General features: G+C 36.9%; 1 protein-coding gene across 8 annotated transcripts in view; it reads left to right on the forward strand.

Annotated features, from left to right (window-relative positions):
• hdac4 (histone deacetylase 4) overlaps positions 1-17,968 on the forward strand; it is a 432,610-nt gene that overhangs the window by 146,168 nt on the left and 268,474 nt on the right. For 7 of the 8 annotated variants that reach the window (XM_059967108.1, XM_059967109.1, XM_059967111.1 and 4 more), the window contains one exon: positions 7,371-7,442. The exons of the other annotated variant lie outside the window; for it this stretch is intronic. In XM_059967108.1, coding sequence (XP_059823091.1) covers positions 7,371-7,442 — 72 coding nt within the window. The remainder of the gene's footprint in view (positions 1-7,370; positions 7,443-17,968) is intronic. 8 annotated transcript variants of the gene reach the window in all.

Raw genomic sequence — 17,968 nt, forward strand, 5'->3', positions numbered from 1 at the left:
CAAAATTATTGACTTGAACATTAAGAAATGTTCTAAACATTTGCAGAGTTTCACTTCAGGATATATTATTTCAAAAATTAGGTATTAAATTTTCCATCAAAACAGGTGAATATTATATAATTGTAATGTAGATTCTCATCAGCTTAATTCTGTTACACATTTTTGGTCAGTTTGTTTAAAAATCCTGTAGATGGATGGCATCCATTAGTCTTGCAAGACCATGAATCTGCGTCTGGAAAGTCTTGCGAGTGTCTTTTCCAGGGTGCAGGCCTGGGCAAGGTTGTATGGGAGACTGGCAGTTTCCCAAGCAGCAGGTCTCCCCTCTCCACGCCACCGATGTTGTCCAAGGGAAGGGCAAGGGCCGATACAGCTTGGCACCTGTGACGTCACAGGAGTTGCCAGAGCAAGGTTGAAGGCAATGTCAGACTGCCTTAGGGACTCCAGCTCTGGATTTGTCCTCAGGGTTTACTCCCGAAGCCTTTCCCATAAGTGGGTGTGGCCGTAAGGCAGCGGAGGTTTGAAATCAGTTTTTCTCCTCTTAGATGGACTGCCTTCCCAGGCTGATGATCTCCATCTACCCGAAAAAAAAAGTCCTGTAGAAATAACAATGAATTGATTTATGGCATTAAGACTTATATTAATTATAGATTATTGCATTATATTAGCTGGTAGTGATGCAAACATCTTAAAATTTGTATTTTCAATTGTTAAATGGAACATTTAATGTTAACTGTCAGATTCAGAGCGACATGTTAGAAATTAAACAATGCAGAATTTGTTGAAATGGTTTCAATCAGTATGGTTCTTCCTACTTCCAGCACGCTTGATCTATTGCATAATGTATTGTATCTTTTCTATTTTCTTTAATGGAGATTAATAACCAAAACATTGTTGCAGTGGCATAAGTGTAAAAGCCATTTAACTTTCAATTAGTGTTAAGATTTATTTGGAAAATTAATTGTACTTGTTATAAACATACTTTCCTATATCATTCTGTATCGTCCAGGTGAAAAAAAAAGGGGCTTTAATAGATAACATGAGCAGAGCATATATTTAAATTATTAAATTCTTTCTGCGTAGTGCCAGCTGGATTCAATGGCAGAATATGCAAATTGTTGCTTTAATGTGGAAGTTTGATTTTATTTGTGAACAGTCTATGACGATACAAAACCTGGATTTGTTGAACTTAACAGAGCTTTAGTTGGCAAAATTTAGGAAAGTAATTATTTCATAACAATGCTCTTTTGTGAAAGATTTTAAGGCACAGTTGAACAATAAATGTCTTAAAGTAATCAAATTTCTAGATAAATTTATGTATTAATTAACATCCTTGCCTACATTCAGCTCTTATGTTTATATCAAGTAAATGTTTCAATCCAAAGAATTACTTGAATTACATTTCACTTACAAGTTTTTTGTTGTATTTTAAGGTTTCCCTGGGTAAAATTTAAACATTTTGCATTGAAGTCACTGGCTACTTTACTGATCTGATGAAACAGGATACTAGATAAAAACATACTTAGCATACATAAACTTTCAATTATCATTGGATACAGAAATTATACTGCAAAAATGCAAACACAGTACTTCAGTAGGGAAACCCCAGTATCTGAATTCCAACATTCTTGGACAGTGGGTAAATTTAAGAGACAAACTTACTATGATTTGGAAAGATTGGCCTGCATGAACTTTTAAAAGGTAAGTTTTATGAAATTTAGTAGCCCTCTCTGAATAAGCAGAATTATGTTGATGAAAGAAAATGTTTTGAAGATTGTTCAGATGAAGCTGAGTAAAACTTAATATATTAATAGAATGTGAACATTAGCAAGAAAATTGGTTAAGAGCATAGAAATAGTGTTTGTTCATGTTTTGGAATAGGTTGGTAAACAGTGTTGTTATTAGGAATATTGTTGTTGTTCCTTTTCATGCCTTGTGGTGCATCAGGCGGCAATTTTGTCATTTATTTAGCATTTTTGTTTTTTTATGAGGCCAAGTTGTTAACTCAGTGCTCAACCCGGCATAGATGGTAAGCATGCAAGGGGCCAGCCAGATTAGAACCAGGGACCACTCACTTTGAGGTCCATTGTGGATGCCACTGCACCACTGGCTGACATTAGAAATATTACCCTTGATAAATTTTAATGATCAAAATACATCTAAAATAACTGTAAAAAATCTGCAGATAAAATATAAATAACTGAAGACCACTCAGTGAAAATGAGCTGGTAAAGTAAGCAGGAAAATGTTGGCTGAAATTGTATGTACAGAAGTATAAGGTGATCTGTTTTGAGGGGAGGAATTGGACTTGAAGAATTCAGCTAAATCTTTTAAGACTTGGGATGAGTTATCAATACTTTGTTCACCTGCCATTAAATTGAATCAGAATCAGGTGTATTATCACAGAGATATGTTGTGAAACTTGTTATATGGAACAATACATTAAAAATCTATATATTACTATAAAATTATATAAAACATAAGAAAGTTTTATAGTGAGGTTGTGTTCACGGATTCAAGCACCATTCAGAAATATGGCGAAGGGGAAGAAGCTGTTCCTAAAATGTTGAGTGCCTGTCTTCAGACTTCTGTACTTCCTGATGATAGCAATGAGAGCAGGGCATGTCCTGGGAGGTAGGGGTCCTTAATGATGGATGCAGTCTTTTTAAGGCATCACCTTTTAAAGATTTCCTCAATGGTGGGGAAGCTACTGGCTATAAAGGCTGTGGAAAGTGGCAACTCGGCATGTAGCTCTGAAGGAAATAATCAAATATTACTGCTTAGGGCAACTAAATGGATGAAAACAATATATTGCAGTCGGCCGTGGTGTGACGGATAACTCACATTTGAACTTAAGTCTATAATTTTTAAGCTGTGAACACTTCTGAAAATCATTTGACTAAGCCTTCAGTCAGCCATCCGAACATCTATCCTCTTGCCTTTGTCTATTTGTGACCTTATATGGAAAAAAAACTGTCATTTGTAAATGTACCTTTATAGTTTTAGCTGCTGATTCATGAATGGCAAAATTAATCACTTCTCAGTTTTAATAATGTAATAGCATAATTAAAATACATTTGGTATGCTTTAAATGTTAATTTCTGTGTCATTTGAGCCATAGTCCCATTTTTGAAAAATTTGGACTTTAAACAACAAAATACAAAACCATTTGCCTTCAAGTTACATTTACACTGACTCATTTCTTTGTACTCTATCCATCATATATATGCAAAAGTTTAGGCACCCCTGGTTGAAACTTCTGTTATTGTGAATAGCTAAGCGAGTAAAAGATGACCTGATTTCAAAAAGGCATGAAGTTAAAGATGACACATTTCTTTAATATTTTAAGCAAGATCACTTTTTTATTTCCATCTTTTACAGTTTCAAAAAGGAAAAGGGCCCGAAGCAAAAGTTTGGGCACCCTGCATGGTCAGTACTTAGTAACACCCCCTTTGGCAAGTATCGCAGTGTGTAAGCTCTTTCTGTAGCCAGCTAAGACTCTTTCAATTCTTATTTGAGAGATTTTGGCCCATTCTTCCTTGCAAATGGCTTTTAGTTCTGTGCGACTCTTGGGCTGTCTTGCATGCACTGCTCTTTTGAGGTCCATCCACAGATTTTCGATGATTTTTAGGTCGGGGGACTATGAGGACCATGTCAAAGCCTTCAGCTTGCGCCTTTTTTGATAGTCCATTCTGGATTTTGAGGTGTGTTTAAGATCATTATCCTGTTGTAGAAGCCATTCTCTTCTCATCTTCGGCTTTTTTTTACAGATGGTGTGATGTTTGCTTCCAGAATTTGCTGGTATTTAATTGAATTAATTCTTCACTCTACCAGTGAAATGTTCCCCATGCCATTGGCTGCAACACAAGCCCAAAGCATGATCAATACAACCCTGTGCTTAACAGTTGGAGAGGTGTTTTTTTCATGAAATTCTGCACCCTTTTTTCTCCATTGCAGCCAAAAAGTTCTATTTTAACTTCATCAGTCCGCAGGACTTGTTTCCAAAATGCATCAGGCTTGTTTAGATGTTCCTTTGCAAACTTCTGACATGGAATTTTGTGGTGAGGAAAAGTTTTCTTCTGATGACTCTTCCAAGAAGGTCATACTTGTGCAGGTGTCGCTGCATAGTAGAACAGTGCACCTCCACTCCAGAGTCTGCTAAATCTTTCTGAAAGTCTTTTGCACCTCAAACGGGGGTTTTGATTTGCCTTCCTAGCAATCCTACGAGCAGTTCTCTCAGTAAGTTTCTTGGTCTTTCAGACCTCAACTTGACCTCCACCATTCCAGTCAACTGTCATTTCTTAATTACATTACGAACTGAGGAAATGGCTACCTGAAAACGTTTTGCTATCTTCTTATAGCCTTCTCCTGCTTTGTGGGCATCATTTATTTTAATTTTCAGAGTGCTAGGCAGCTGCTTAGAGGAGCCCATGGCTGCTGATTGTTGGGACAAGGTTTGAGGAGTCAGGGTATTTATAAAGCTTTGAAATTTGCATTACCTGGGCTTTTCTAATGATGACTGTGAACAAGCCATAGCCCTAACAAGCTAATTAAATTAGGTCTGAGACCTTGGTAAAAGTTATCTGAAAGCTCAAATCTCTTGGGGTGCCCAAACTTCTGCATGGTGCTCCTTTCCTTTTTTTCACTCTAAAATTGTACAAAACAAAAATAATACACTAATCTTGCTTAAAATGTTGAAAAGAATGTTTCATCTTTAACTTTATGACTTTTGGTGATCATCTTCTACTCACATAACTATTCACAGTAACAGAAATTTTGACCGGGGTACCCAAACTTTTGCGTGCCACTGTATATACTTTATTACTATCAGTTTGTGAATTATATCTTTAAACTTCACTGGTAAGGATGTCATAATGGTAATTTGGCAATAGAATTTTTGCCACCACTCCAACAATGATTTTAATTCATTTCAGCAAGCCAAGTGTATTAAATGCCCCCATATATAGGATCAGTCCTATTTTACTTTTGTTGGTGCATGTCCAAGCGGTTAATGCGTTCGTCTAGTTATCTGAGGTCGCTAGTTCGAGCCTTGGCTGAGGCTGCGTGTGTGTGTCCTTCATTGCTCTGTGACAACACCGATGCCAAGCTGTACGGGTCCTAATGCCCTTCCTTTGGACAACATTGGTGGCGTGGAGAGGAGTGACTTGCAGCTTGGGCAACTGCAGGTCTTCCATTAAAAAAAAACTTTGCTTGCGCCCTGGAAACTTCCCAAGGTGCAAATCCATGGTCTATCGAAACTAACGGAAGCCTACACACTACACTTTACCATAAAGGTGGTAGTAACTGCTGACACTTTGGGTGTGATGGGAAAGTGTACATTATTATCTATTTGTTAAGGGCACTATGGCACAGCTCTTTTTTGTCATGGGAAATTGATCTTAAACAGGGAGTTTGTAAGCCATTATTTTCAGTCCCTTTCAGTTCAAGCATATAAGTAGCATATCATTAATTTACTAAATGGTACATGCACACATAAAAGGTTCTGAGAGAAACGGGAGAAACTGTGCTTCTCCCTTGAACAAAGGAATTTCTGTGACTATATGAAAAGTTTATCATTTTTATTCCAGAAGAGCACAAAATATGGCAATGGATTTTCTCTTGTTTATGAAAAGTTAATTCTCTGGAGCACTTTTGGACTGGAAAAAGTTATTTAACCTAGGCATTTTTTTAAAAGAATACATACACATTAATACAGAATGAAGATAAAGTTTTATGTAAAAAATGTTGAGCGCTCTTCAAAAAATCCAACATCACTACTAAACTGAATGAGTATTGAATTGTTTTCCTTCTCCGGCAGTATTTGAATGTAAATGATATGGCATTGAAGTTTGACTTTGCCAGAGCCAAACTGAGCATTGCTTCTCTGACTGTAGAATGTACAATGACTTTATTCAAAAGAATTGAATAAAATTGGGTCATTTCCTCACAGACTGCGTCATTAACGCATGAGAATTGAGGCGCTTTCTGAGGGGAGCAAAACACTGAATTAAGCACTGGAGTTGCATTTTGCTACCATGATCCCTAGAAAGGAGTTGTCAGAACAAGTGAGGCGAGCGTGTGAAAGGAAATTTCAGCCAGCTGAAAGATTCTGCATTTTTAAAGAAAACATATTGCATCATTTATAGTTATTGAAGCCAAATTGCTGTAGATGTCAAAAATTTGGTGCAGTTGCAATGTATGGATACATTTGGATACATTCTCCTAGCTATCTGCTAAGTATTTGCAGTGGACTTGAGTTACAGCAAGCGATTCAGTATGGAGATATCAGTTGTGCGGCACTTCTCTATTCAGCTTCTTTTTTATTTTAATTCAATTTCTACATCCCTGTTGAGTGTTTAGTGGACACTGATTCCTGTGTCAGTTTAAGTGATACCAAAAAGCTCCAATTACTGTGGATCCCAGTCACATGTCAACAGCTAGAAGTGTTTGTTGTTTGTCAAGATAATTAAAGCCTTCCCCATTCACCCAACCCCTCCCCCCTTTAATTCTCTGTAGATTAAGTCTAACCAGACATCAGTAATTAGCAGCATGACTTTTCATGACTTTTCTATACTTCCTTTCAAAAAATAGCAAATTGAAAGAAGCACCCTTCCCCTTAAAAGAATGCAAAAGAGAATATGAAACTGATCTTTCTGATTAATGGGCGGTAACTCTTAAAACAAGTGGGTGACAGTTTTGTCATTGGTCAATGTAACAGTGTAGAGTCAGAAAAGTTTATATGAACAGATTTTTTTATTTGTAAATTTGAAATTTTTTTCAAACTTCTCCCCCAATAAGTAGAGAATGCAAAATGGAATATTATGCGGGTAGACATGGGAATTGTACTGCACAACTCATACATTAATAAAGTGACTTTCAAAACAAGATTTATTTTGGTGTATTTTGTTAACAGACTGCTTTATTGAATGACATGGCCAGAACAGAAATTGAGCTGATTTGTACTTGGTCTCAAGTCCTTACATACCAGTGTACCTCTTGAGTTTCTGCATTTTAAACTCCTGCAGTGCTTCATTTATTTTTAGCTGCTGCCTCCCAGACTATGTTTCTCTCAGCAGCAGGTTCCCTTTTTGATATATCATCTGAAAATTAATTTTGTGTAGCCCTTTTGTGTCTGGTAAAAGATTGATGAAGAATTTTCAGAGTTTGTCAAATAAAGGTGTACATTGGGCACAGTTTTCAAACAAAATGTAATACTGTTAACACACTGAAATGAATATTGTATCTTAACTGAATTTATGCATGTAAACTTTAACGCACCCTTGCTGGAAAAGGCCATCCTGGAGTTGAGTTTATTTTTCAGCAATGGCAGATGCGGCAGACTATTTACAAGACTGAATTATTTTCACTTACAGATGGACTTTCCGGTCGAGACCAGTCAGTTGAGCTGTTGACTCCCTCAAGAGTGAATCACATGCCCAGCACTGGTAAGAGGTGATCAGATCTTTCAGAATAAGATTAAAATTTCAAATAAAATTAAATCAGGAGCTGTCTTTTATGTGTGGTTAACAAAAAAAAAGATAAAGTAGTGCCATTTCTACTACCTAAAATTTAAAAATTCTGAAATATTACTAATGTCTTTCTTTAAATGGGTGATGCTGCCATTTGCTGTCCTTTTAATGCAGTAATTCACAGATAATTGGTAATTTCTAGCAAATTACTAATACTATCATACTATCAAAGGCAGCAACAAGTTTGGTGGATCTGCTCAGTTAGGAAGTTATCTTTTCGTTTTCAATCTTTTTATTGAATTTCATATATATATAAAGAAAAACATAACATAATAATGAATAGGTTAGGAAGTTATCTTGTAACTTAAGATATTTAATGTGCAATTGAACTGATGGACATCCTCAGACTAGCAAAAAGGCTTGTGTCATTTTTTTAAAGCTTTGTTTCTCTATGCTGCATCTACGATGTAGATGCAGTTTTAAAACTAACTTTTTGGAGAGATTTTCATTGAAGCATCTCATAATTGCAACATGTTTTATGTTTCTTATTGTATGACAAAAGAATGTTGCAACTTACAAAAGCAATTGTGAAAACCACAGAAAGCTTAACAAGTGTGTCAAAACAGAAATGTTTCTACAGTGCTGATGAAGTTTTGTGATTTTTGGAGCTTGACGCTGAGTCAAGGCTGTGCAAAAGTTTATTTCACAATTCTCCCTCTTCCCCACCACTCCCCTCAATGTAAATCTTATATAAAATTATACTTTCTAAGTAATTTTTAATAAGTCAACTTTTCATAAAGTTTTTTTTTGTGAATGAGGCATTCAAATTTGGTAGTCTTGAAGTATGTAACCAGTGATGCAGCTAAATGGGAAATTAATAGTAGTAGAGTATACAAAATTTATGTTAGTGACTTGGAGGAAAGGATAGCTTCTATCTGTACATAACTACCTGAAGAAACTTGTGAGGAAGTCAGTAAAGATGTCTGGATATGTAGAGTGGGAAAGATAAGAAGGGATTTGATTTTCCACAGTCTCTTTCAGAGTTGTGTAGTCCTCTGTATTTTAATTATGGCTCCATTGATAACATTCTTGGCTCCAAGTCAGAAGTTATGAATTGAAATCTCGCTGTAAGGCCATGTACACAAAAATTTAGGCTAACACTTCAGGCTTGGGCTGAAGAATGACTATACTGCCTAAGGGTGTGTTTCTAGAAAGATGTTAAACTTGCTTGCCTTCTCAGGTTAACATAACATATGCCATGGTACTATTCTGCAGGCCCTTTATTACTGGAATCTTGGTGAATATTTATCCCTCAATTAATATATCAAGAAGGTGGCAGTGGAGTATTGTGTGGGGAAATATGAGACTATTTCTTTTAGTATGAAGAGATGAAAAAATTGTTTTTTTTAGAAAAGAAGCTGTCAGGTTCCCTTGCACCCCATCAGCTCTCAACCCTTCCTTCCTTTCCACATTTTCTCCCTGCATTTCCTATTTCTCTTTGCTGTTGATGATTAAATATCTTGATTTCTTTTTTCAGAAGTGTCTATAAAAAGTTAATTTCCAGGTGTATAATTAAGTAATTATTTTACAGAAAATTTACTGGTGCATAAGCATTAAATCTTAAAATTTGTCATGAAAAAGTTAATTTATTTGTCTGGCTTTAGAATTTGCTCTTCCTAGTGTTTCTTTCATTGGCAATCAGTTCACTTTTCTAACTGGTATCTTCATCAGCCCCAGCATCTGCCACTAAAACAGGCATGCAATTTAAATCTAAAACATGCAAATATTGTGTCAGTGAACTGTAGCAATCAAAGCATGGAAGGTAAATAGTCTACTACTTTTTTTTACTCAAATCATTTTTTGTAAACTATATATTTTTATTCCAATATTTTAAGTTCTTTCTTACATATATTTGTCTCTGCTGTGACTTGCTCACCATAACATGCCTTTAAATATTATTCTTGACAGTTAGTTGCCATAATGAGCTCTGCTGTAGAATTTATTTCCCATTTTATCAGACATTGGTATAGCGTGTTTGGGCAATCCACAGCTTAACCAGCGTCTAGTTGAAATTGTGTTCTTTTTATCCTCAAGCTTTTGAAGTTCATGTGCCACTGGTCTTAGTTTTAGTGTGTTGAATTACTGAATTTAAGCAAACCAATTTTAATTATATAATTCAACTTGTGGTGCTGTGAAGCTTCATTTAAAAGCTGTTATGGGGAGGGGTTACATTCTTCCAGATCTTGAAATATTTCACCATTAATATGATTAAGTAAGCAAGCGATTAAATTATATTTAAAACTGTATTTTAAACATTTAAAATTTTCTTTTAATTTAATGTCAAATTCATAAATGGCTTTGTACCTTCTGTTACAAAGTGTCTGGTTTTAAATTTATTAATCCTTTGTATTTATTAACCCTTTGTAACCCTTTATATTTTGTCATCTCCACTTCAATCACCCTCAAATTTAATGACTGCATTATTGGTAATTATTTACTGCTCCTGAGGCTCTAGCTCTAAACTTCATTCTTTCCTCCATTTAGGATGCTCTTTAAATTTCCTATGCCTCAATTTTGCACTATAATACTCCTATATAGCACCTTTTGTTGTTTTAAAGTTGCTTTTACAAATGCAAGTTGTTCTTGACCATGGGAACTTTTGCATTAGCCTGAAGCAGAACACAGCAGCTTTAACATTCCAGCACTTCTAACTCAACCTGTGGTTGAAGAATGGTGGGACTAAAGTTTCTGGTTCACATGTGCAAATGCTGCCAGTTAAACAAAGGTAACATTCAGTACTGTATATTTTGGTTTTATTCTATCTTTGGTTGGAAAGTAGTGTCCTTTACTTCTAATTCTGGTATAGTTTAAGTAGGTTATGACAATGCTGCAGTTGACCAATGAATATTCATTGCAGAAATAAGGTATTGTGAAACACTATTTCTATTATTTGTCCTCTTGTTGATGCACACAAATGCTCAAGGTTATATAGTTGTTTTGAACTGCAAGCCAAGCTCTCTAAAGAGCACCATGCATACCTGCACAATTTCTGAAAGAGAAAATGTAAATGTTTCCAGGAGATTCAGGTGGAGAAAGTACCTAACTGAATAAAAATGAGTGGGTATCTGAAATACTTTTACTATGTAAGACACAAATAAAATCAATCTCTTACAATTTGCCAATCCCAAAACTTTTTTCCTATTAGTTTTTTCTAGTTCTCATACTTTTTCCCAGGTATTGATAGTTAATGTGAGATTTTGTCACTATTATTACCCATGTTCTTTTCTAATTAAATTGTGGATTAATTTATTTTACTCATCTTCAAACTACCAAATGGTATAGTATTTAATCCACAGGGTTTTAAAGTTGCTTTTGTATTTTGGATCTCATTGTCAGGAGAGATTTATTGTTTATTTTAACATTCCAAGCTATAACATGGCTTTGATTTATGTTCATATGCTGCATAAAGATTTGCACTAGCAGCTCCACCAGAGACTTTCATATTATGTAAATTACCATTGTTTAAATCTGTTTAACGACCTCTACTTGACCAGAGAACCTTACCTTTCACTTCAGTCACCTGTTTGAGTCATCAGTAAGCTATTTAGTTAGCCTTTTGCTATGTCAATATTAGACTAATCAGTGAATTTAAAAATACTCAATTAGCAATTAAAATAATACTAAATATTTTTAAATTAGAATGGTGAAGAAAAACTTAAAAACAATGAAGTAAATCAAAAATCAGTGATTAAGTTTTATAAAAATATACAGGTGTCCTGGGTTACAATTTAAATGGAGTAGAGGACCAGAGCAGAAAGCTACACCTTCAATTTGTGCTCCAGGTGGCTTTAGCAGCTTTGAAGTGGAATATCTAAATGGACTACTGAACTCTATTTACAGTTTCTGTGTTGTTTTGTATACTTGTGTATGAGCGGAATGATGTAGATTATGGATAGTAGATAATATATTAATTGGTGAGTAAATTCCTGATAAACATTTTCACTATTCTTAAATTTGGAATTTAGTATCAGCTGAATTATTTATCACAGGATCTTAGTTTCTGTTTTTGTATTGACTATCGTACCATTAGCCCACCGCCCCCCACTCCCCATTTTAGTTTTAATCCATGCATTGCAAATTAGTCCATTATTCTATTTTGGATGCATTACGATAATATCTTTAAATCTTGAGGTTAGTTATGTTGCCAGACAGTTTTTCATTGGTGAATACTTTGCTTCAAGCAGTTCTAAAAATAATTGAGCTGAACAAGGAATGGAAACAGTTTTGATTAATGTCCTAAGTAGAGACTTCCCTGCTTGTAGAGAAATCTTTGAAAGGAGTTGCTGGAATATTTTTTTCAATCTGTTGTGTCTAGTCATCAGTTCTATTTTCATAAATTCTTAGAACAACTCACTTATTGTAAACTGAAGTATTCCTCTGGGAACAAAAACTTATTTTTCCAGGTCAGAATTGATCTGTGTGCTTAAATGCAATAAGGTATTTGAGGCTCTTAAATTCTATCAAAAATTGTGTTCTATGTAGGTGAATTTACTGTTTTAGAGTGTACATTGTAAGTTTACCTCACCAATATTAGCTATGTTTAGACATAAACATTTTAATAAAGGTGTGAGATGAAGTGTTCCATCTTTCTGAGGCCTCTCATATTAACCCCTCCCATTAATCCAGTTGGGATCCATGTTGACCGCAGATCCCTTCAAGATAAAAGAAAAGACGTTTCAAAGCAACTGAATTAAAACATTTCCCAATGATAATATAATCTGGTCACTGTTGTTACCTATAATGCATTTTAGCCCATCCTCTGTCTGCATAGACAGACTGGTGAGAAATTGCTGATTTGTAGTGGATGAGCAACAGATATCAATGAAACTAGATGTATGTTATATCAGAGCAATCTAACCTAAAATTGTTCTCTTTGCAGCAGGGGCATGGGGCATGTGAGGCAACCACTAAAATGTCATTGGTAGGAGGACAATAGATTCCTTTATTTTTATCTCATAGGATTGCTCATCCAGTGGATTTATTCTAATAATTTCTGGTAAGATGGCAGCGTATTCAATTGTAGCAGCTTTTATGGGGTCAACCAAGATGTTATTGTCCTTTTTAAATGCATTCTTTACAATTGAAAGATTCTGCTGGGCATAAAGGTCTTAGAATACTGTAGGTCTAGTTGGTTATTGGCAGAAAAGCTGAAGGAGCTGGACTTGGTTCAAATTGTGCTGCTGCCTGCGTCAAGGAGGTGTCAAAGGAGTCGGTACATGAAGGTGGTGTGCAATCTAACAGCGAGTGGTCATCCTGGTTGCTTTTCTTTTGATCATATCCTGTTGGACATTGTTAATGTAGAAATGCAGTAAGTCCGATTCACTGATTGTTGGCAGATAGCAAGGGGGCTGTGTGGCCTCAGTTGTTGCAAGGACTAGGCCTCAAGCTGCAGTGTTGCCTGTTTACAGCCACCCAGGAGAGAGGTGTTGGATTTGGTGCTCTCCATCCAAGTGTTGTGGCACAGTGTACAAGCTGGAATCAGTGCTGTCCCCCTATTTGTTTGCTTGGCAGAAGACAAGCTGTATTGTACTTGACTTAAAAATTTTTGTAACATTCATGGACTCAATGTCTTGGACCATTTTTTTTGTGTGACTGAATTTTACTGATATCTTATATGTGTCTTGTGCTGTGTTTGACTGCTGGGACTGTGCTTTACACCTTGGCCCAAGAGTAGCGCTGTTTCGTTCGGCTGTATTCATGGTATTCATGCATGGTTAAATGACAATTGAACTTGTAAAGTGGCAAAAGTGAGATGATGTTGAGAGAGCACACTGTTAAGGTATGCACAGTAGACATGTATGTGGACAAAAGAGAGTATAATGAGTGGAGGAAGCATTTGAAAGGAAATTGTTAAGTGTGTACCTTCACCCATTATAATCTTGAATGTTAGGCAGATTATGAGCTCAGTGGCATCAAGTCAATAACCTTGAGTATAAGACCCTACAGTATTAGTGATTGAGACTGAATGGATCCTACTCCACGAAAAAGAGTGACATTCTTGGTGTTCTTACTCTGCAAGCCATTGGGAAAAGTGACTCAATGCATTGGGCTAGTAACATCACGGTGAAATAGGTATGTTCTGCATTTGTTTGAAAAAAAATTTAGGTTCCTAGCCGTAATTTTGACAAAAATGTCATGGATTTTTTTTTCCTTGTACTGCTCCCAAGTCCTTGAAAGTTTGTTCCTACTGCTGATCTCTCCAGCTTTTAATACACTTGTGTATACATGGCTTCCATCTTTCTACTTATTATCAAACAAGTTGAGTTCAAACTGTGCATCCCAGAGCCTGCTTCCTAACTATGGATCCATTCTTGTCAGCTCAATGTAGTGTCAAAAATATCTTTAGTCATTTGTTTTAAAGATCAATTGTGCTTTAGCAGCTGAAATCTAAATTTCATCTATGCCAGATTAGTTGCACAACCACATGGTACTGTGTTGGTTTTTTTAAACAAGTACTTAGTGTGGATGAATGAAGAAAACAATGTGTTTGTTGCATGCTTAACGTGTGCATGCTATTGAATTTGCAGCAGAATAGAAAACTGGGTATTAATGACATTGGGTGACACAGTGGATTAACTGCTAGTTTCTTTTAGGCTACATCCACACTGGACCGGATAAATCCATAACCGAAGCTTTTTCTCTTCATCTTCTTTTTCTCTTCTATCTTGCCATAGAGGGAGTACAGAGAAGGTTCACTCTTGCCATAGAGGGACTACAGAGAAGGTTCATCAGATTGATTCCTGGGATGGCAGGACTTTCATATGAAGAAAGACTGGATCGTCTAGGCTTATACTCACTGGAATTTAGAAGATTGAGGGGGGATCTTATTAAAACGTATAAAATTCTGAAGGGATTGGACAGGCTAGATGCCGGAAGATTGTTTCCGATGTTGGGGAAGTCCAGAATGAGGGGTCACAGTTTAAGGATAAAGGGGAAGCCTTTTAGGACCGAGATGAGGAAAAACTTCTTCACACAGAGAGTGGTGAGTCTGTGGAATTCTCTGCCACAGGGAACAGTTGAGGCCGGTTCATTAAGGGGAAGTTAGATATGGCCCTTGTGGCTAAAGGGATCAGGGGGTATGGAGAGGAAACAGGTACAGGGTTCTGAGTTGGATGATCAGCCATGATCATACTGAATGGCAGTGCAGGCTCGAAGGGCCGAATGGCCTACTCCTGCACCTATTTTCTATGTTTCTATGACCCTCCGTCCACACTGAAATGGCGTTTTCCTCCCCCAGAAACGGAGCTTTTCTAAAACGCCCTCCAGAGTGTGTAAATTTGAAAACGCTGCTGGGGCAGAGCAGTGTGGGTGGGGTAACTGGAGATTTCTAGAAATGCTGTCATGACGTGCCGGAATAGATAGTGGCGGCAGCGCGGCATTTCATTGTTTTCTTGAACACAACCTAACAATTTTAGAACAGGTGGCAATGAGACTGAAGCCAGAAGAGTTAGAAATTTACTCACCAAATACTTTGACCCATAACTTACTGAATAAATAAGTATACACCCTATCGTTTTATGTGTCTTCAGACAATGCAGATTCACAGTTATGCGAGGAACCTATTTCTACCAATGTCTCCTTATATGCGTCCAAAACTCAAGGTTACGCGAGGAGCACTGCTTTCCCGCCAATACAAGTCATCTGCGCATGCCTCACAGTCTCACTCCCGCCAGTTTCGCGTTGGTTTTCGCAAGGCATGGATGTGCGATCTTGCTCTCTTAAACTTTTGTTGTTTTTACCTACGCTGCAGTGATTTTGTGCTTGAAATATTCAACTATACCTCCTAAGTGTCCGATGTCAAGTCCTGGGCCATTGGCAAGCAGCAGAGAACCGCTTTAACACTTGGAAATTATAAGCAGGGCAGCGTCAGACGAGACTGGGCTTTTTTGGAAGCATATGCTGAAACGCACTTACATAAGTAAGGATGAAAAAACTGCGTCAGGTTTCAAGGCAGCAAAGGATAGATTGACTTTGCTTATCTGTTCCAATGTCGAAGGAGACTATAAGATGAAGCCTGTCTTAGTTTACCATTCACTAAACCCCCATGCTCTTAAGGGTTTGAGTAAGAATATGCTTCTTGTCCACTGGGCAGCTAACAAGAAAGCATGGGTCACTTTGAAGACTGGTTTGCTAATCATTTTGCTGTTGAGGCTGAACGCTACTGCTGGGAACAGAAACTTGCCTTTAAAGTTCTTTTGTTGCTTGACAATGCGCCAGCCCATCCTAAGCATTTGGACAGCATTCATCCTAACATAACAGTGCATTCCCTCCTGCCTAACACAACGTCGCTGATTCAACCACTTGACCAAGGTGTGATATCCACATTCAAGGAGTATTTTTTACGGCAAACTATCTCTCAGATGTTGCAAGCAACAGACAATTTGAAAATCCTGGGAGTTTACCAACGGTGAGGGAATGGCGGAAGTCCTTTAACATCAGACACACTATCAACAACACTGATGAATCCTGGAAAGAGGTCAGGTCAGGTCTGTGAGAGTTCTGTGAGTCTTGCTGTCCTTGATGATCCTGATGAGAGTCAGCCACCTCATCAATGTAAAGCTGCCCGACACCACAACAATCACTTATCTCCCAGAGCAAACATACCTTGCCACTGTTGGTGAGTACTGTACACCCTCGTATGTTAACTTTCTATGATTTATTACATTAAATATTACCTTAAATTGATGAAATATAATACGAATGTTGCCTTGTGGTACTGCTTTTGTGTTGTATTGGTATGAAAATGTGATGAATTACAGTTAAAACATATTTAGGAAGCCCTCCAGAATGCATCGCTGTTTTCTCCATTTAAATAATTATTCACATTATGCGTCAACTGTGAGGAACATATTCCTGTTTTCTGTGCTTGCTTGTATGAAGGCAGTTTAGCTATTTATGCAAGTATTTCTCTGACAATAGATGTGTAACAGCTTACTGTAACATTGTATGGAAATATAACACTGATGCAGACATGTTTTATACATTTAACAAGGTGCTTTATTAATGCAACAGAGTTAGTCAGTTTTTCAATGCTCGTCGTCAGCCGGGTCATACAGTCCGTGAACTCCCTGTCGGTTGCCTCCATTCGCTCCAGTATTTGTTTTTTATTAGCTTTAAGTCCTCCTGTGCGAGAGCAAACAGCTGTCTGTCGTTTGGCAATTCCCTTTTTAAGTTTTTCTAGTCTGTAACTGCACAAACGCGCACTTTTACATCGAGATTCGACACCAAACATGTCGCTTTTTTTCTGTAGATATGTCCTGTGCATACCCAGTAGGAGGAGATTCGCCCAAATACCCATTTTAGTGTGGACGGAGGTATTTTCAAAAACGCTTGGTGTGGACACCTGTCGTTTTTATGCATAACCAGCATTTTCAAAATTACCCAGTCTAGTGTGGACGAAGCCTTACTTGAAGCATGGTCAAAAGGGTGGTAATGAAACTGTTTGCCATAATAACTACTTTTACTGTCTCTCTATAAAGTCACTGTAAATAGTTAATACATTTGGCATTTCTTGTCTGCACTAAACAGTAAGTTAGCTAAGTAAAAAAATAATCTGTGCTGCTTCTGCTTTTTGCTCTTTGTTCTAAAAATACAGAGGGAAATGGATAATGAAAAGGCCCAGCAAATCATATCTTTTCTCAAATCGTTTTTGAGAGGATCTGAAGGTTTTCACAGTTCATGCACTAAAAAGAGAAAAAAGTGCTGAAGTTGTTTATTATCAGTAACTTTGTGATGGCAATTTCTGTACAGACCCAAGAGACTAGAAAAAAAATATGAAACAAGATATTGGCTGTCAGCTTGCTTAAGGTCAGTTTGTCAAATTCTTGCATTTGACTTCAATGTGGCTTCTTCCCAAACCGCTCTGAGGGTTAACCAATGCTGATAACATCTCTAACTGCAACCTGTGTCCTAGTGTTCACCAGAGGAAATCGAGGCAACTTCTAGTTAGTATTGTTCTAGAATCATAGGAAACATGTTCCATGGTAGGAACTTCAATTTGAATAAACTTGGTTCATCACCATTTGTTTTCTTCTGGTTGGACGCTTTCTGGAAATGGCTTGTCAACATGAATAAAGCTGATTTTACATGCTGAAACAGATATAGTATCACTTGTCCAAAATTTTGAAACATCTTCGACTTAAACAAGGCAATGAAATTTTAATGCTGCAGTGCTACGAAATTTAACTGCTGAATGCAGTCCAGTGCTGAACAATGTAGCCTAGTTTCTGCTTGACTGTGCTTCTGGTATTTAGTTCCATTTTCTTGTGCCTTTCTCCTATTGATTTTGAAGTTACTACTTAAATGCCGAATTTCATTGGTAGTGCAGGTTGACTACCCCTTATTTGAAATGTTTCAGATTTCAGATTTTTTTGAATTTTGGAATATAAGATAACTTGAAATTGCCATCATTTTCAACTCTGAATTTATGTGCTACCAGTAGG

Source organism: Hypanus sabinus, chromosome 4 (genome assembly GCF_030144855.1).
Source record: "Hypanus sabinus isolate sHypSab1 chromosome 4, sHypSab1.hap1, whole genome shotgun sequence".
Classification (NCBI taxonomy): domain Eukaryota; kingdom Metazoa; phylum Chordata; class Chondrichthyes; order Myliobatiformes; family Dasyatidae; genus Hypanus; species Hypanus sabinus.